Source organism: Corvus brachyrhynchos, unplaced genomic scaffold (assembly GCF_000691975.1).
Source record: "Corvus brachyrhynchos isolate BGI_N302 unplaced genomic scaffold, ASM69197v1 scaffold140, whole genome shotgun sequence".
In the NCBI taxonomy this organism is placed as follows: Eukaryota; Metazoa; Chordata; class Aves; order Passeriformes; family Corvidae; genus Corvus; species Corvus brachyrhynchos.
The window spans coordinates 1,348,487-1,351,054 of NW_008235809.1; the positions used below are offsets into that span (position 1 = coordinate 1,348,487).

General features: G+C 52.1%; 1 protein-coding gene across 1 annotated transcript in view; it reads left to right on the top strand.

Annotated features, from left to right (window-relative positions):
* Positions 1–1,733: 1,733 nt before the first annotated feature.
* The window catches only part of LOC103611913, a 7,688-nt gene continuing 6,853 nt past the window's right edge, over positions 1,734–2,568 (top strand). The window contains exon 1 of the mRNA XM_017727541.1: positions 1,734–1,933. Coding sequence (XP_017583030.1) covers positions 1,822–1,933 — 112 coding nt within the window. The 5' untranslated portion in view covers positions 1,734–1,821. The remainder of the gene's footprint in view (positions 1,934–2,568) is intronic.

A 2,568-nucleotide genomic window follows, 5' to 3' on the forward strand; every position in this document is an offset into this window, starting at 1 on the left:
TGTTGCAGTGGGGATCCTGCAACACGCATATATCAAACCAGGAGTCCCGTGGAAAGGAAATATATATGGACAGACAGATTCTTGATAGCTGTTTCAGAGATGTTTATTTCTCCAGCTGCATGGCCGGGGCTCTGCCCAGGAACTGTTCCAGTCACGGGACCAAGGGTCCTTCTGCCCGCGCAGGGAACACAAACCAACCAGTGGGAACGAGGCTGAGCAGGGACAGGGAAACCCCGTGTCTGTGCCCTCAGGGCCCCTCTCCCAGGGCTACACGGCAGGGGAGGGACCCCAACAAGTGAGTGCTGGTTGTGGCCATTCTCCTGGGTGCTTGCACCTTTGTTGACTGCACAGGATCGAGAAAAACCTGGTTCCCAAAGGACAGGGATCCACCAAGGAAACAAGGAAGACATGACTTAGTGCTGCTGCTCCTCTTGCTGAAAGCTTTCTAGAAGACTTCACCCATTAACCTCACAACAGCTGCATATGACACAGCTGGACTTGAAGTACTGATGTTCCCAAATGGACCTCAGGACACGTTTAGTTTACAGAAAGCCCTCACTGTTGCTAGTTTATTGGGATAATACAGATAGATACACCAAGCACTGTCCTGAGGATGGTGGTTCCCAGGAAAGGATCTGTCAGGGAACTCTGGGCCAATGAGTCCCAACTGGGCGGTGAAAAACACCCTGGTGACAGCACCCATTGCCAGAACACTGGTAACGTTGGACCGTAAGGCAATTTTGCTTGTCTATCTAGGAAAACACAGAGAGAGAGAGACTGTGTAAAGCACAGAGCTGAAGGAGGAATGGCCCAGGAGAGCTGTCACAGCGCAGGGAGTCAGGACTGATGTAAGCTTGAAGTTGTGCAACAGTGTGTGAGCTGAAGAGGGGCTCAGAGAAGAGCTTGGTAGTGAGCAGCGACAGGAGACTGGGGGAGTGTGAGCATGCCCCAAATGGAGAGCACTTAGAGAATTCTCTCCCATACCCAAAGACCCTACCTGATCTCAACAGTAACAGGAACAAGACACCTCCATCCAGCTCCAGGAAGACCCTCTTAGCCCCATACTGTCCACACTGTCCAGACTGAGGGCTTCCCATTCTACAAGGCACTGACAAAGAGCAGCTCAGAGCAGGAAAGGTTTGGAGAAGAAAGGAAAAGGGAACACTTCCAGATTCAGGAGCTTGTCTGGCCTGGAAACTCTACTGGTGGGAGTCAACAGCAAGAATGTTGCAGCTGGATCAGTTCAAGGTAATAAGAAGAGAGAGTTTTGGAAGTATTTAAAAGATATGTAGATGTGGTTCTTAGGGTCATGTTTTAGTGGTGGGCTTATTGTGCTGGCTTAGTGGTTGAACTTGATGATCTTAGAAGTGTTTTCCAACGTAAACAATTCCACGATTTTAAGGCAAAAGTGATGCATTATAAGAGCAGCCTAGGGTGACCTTAGTCACATTAATCAGGGGCGTGTTCCTCAACGTCCTCCACTGGACCTGGAAGGAGAGAGGACAGAGACAGATATGAGAAGGTTTTGGAGGTGTTTGTGGGAACAGGGCTATGGGAGCCTGAGGTAGCCAGGGAAGAGGCTGGACCAAGACACCTGGGAGACTGCACGGAGCCTGTAGCCACTGTCCATGGGAAGATGTGTGAGAATCAACACTGAGGCTAGTGGGATGCTCTCTTACCAAAGAGGAAGCTTCTTGCTCCACATGTGATTCCCCTGCGGGGCTGTCTCATTTCTGTGTGAGCTCCTCTCCTGCGTGGGGTTGCACAGACACCTTTCCTGAGCGGCTCACACTGAGTCCTGCCTGGGGACTTCATGCCAGCATGGCCCTGCCAGCGCTGGCTCAGACATTCCTCCTGGTCCTTGCTCCTCTGCTGCTTGCACGGGAACAGATGCACCACAGTCCTATGACTCCGTGGGTACATACTGAAGCAGGTAAGGGCAGACTGTGCCTCTCTCTTACAAAAATGGTTTTGCTGCCTCCGCTCTTTGCTACCTGGCCCTACCCTGCTCAGCCCATAGCTGAGGCTATGGGAAGGCTGAAGCTGGTGTCTGCATCAGCCTGGGACACTCAGGCATCCTTCAGGTTGTGGTGGGGCAAAGCTGTATCTGGGATGGAGGGCAGCAAGCCTTGGTGTGCTGGGAAACTTCCATGAGCATGGGAGTTGCAGCGTCCCTCTAAGAAGTGGGTAGTGTCACTGGGAGCAGGAGGTGGCTGGCTCTTGTTATGCAGCAGACAGATGAATCCGGGGTAATCAGAGCAGTGACAGCCTTTCTGGGCAGTCCAAGCAGCACCCCTGTCACAGGGGAAGGTGATAATGGTGCTCATCAAAGAGGTGGGGAGCTGTGAGCTCTGTTAGCTGGAATGCCTGCTCTCTCCCATAGTCCCTGGGGTTGAGGGAACTGTAGATTAGTGTGACTGCTCGTATCAAAAGGCTTGTTCTGTTCTTTCTTCATACCAGGAGGGTTAGGGGTAGCTCCTGGGTCTCTGCTGGGCTCTTCCTACAAAAATGTGGGCATTCCTATGGTGATTGTGTGCTGTGTTGAAGTCCCCATGGGGCAGAGCACGG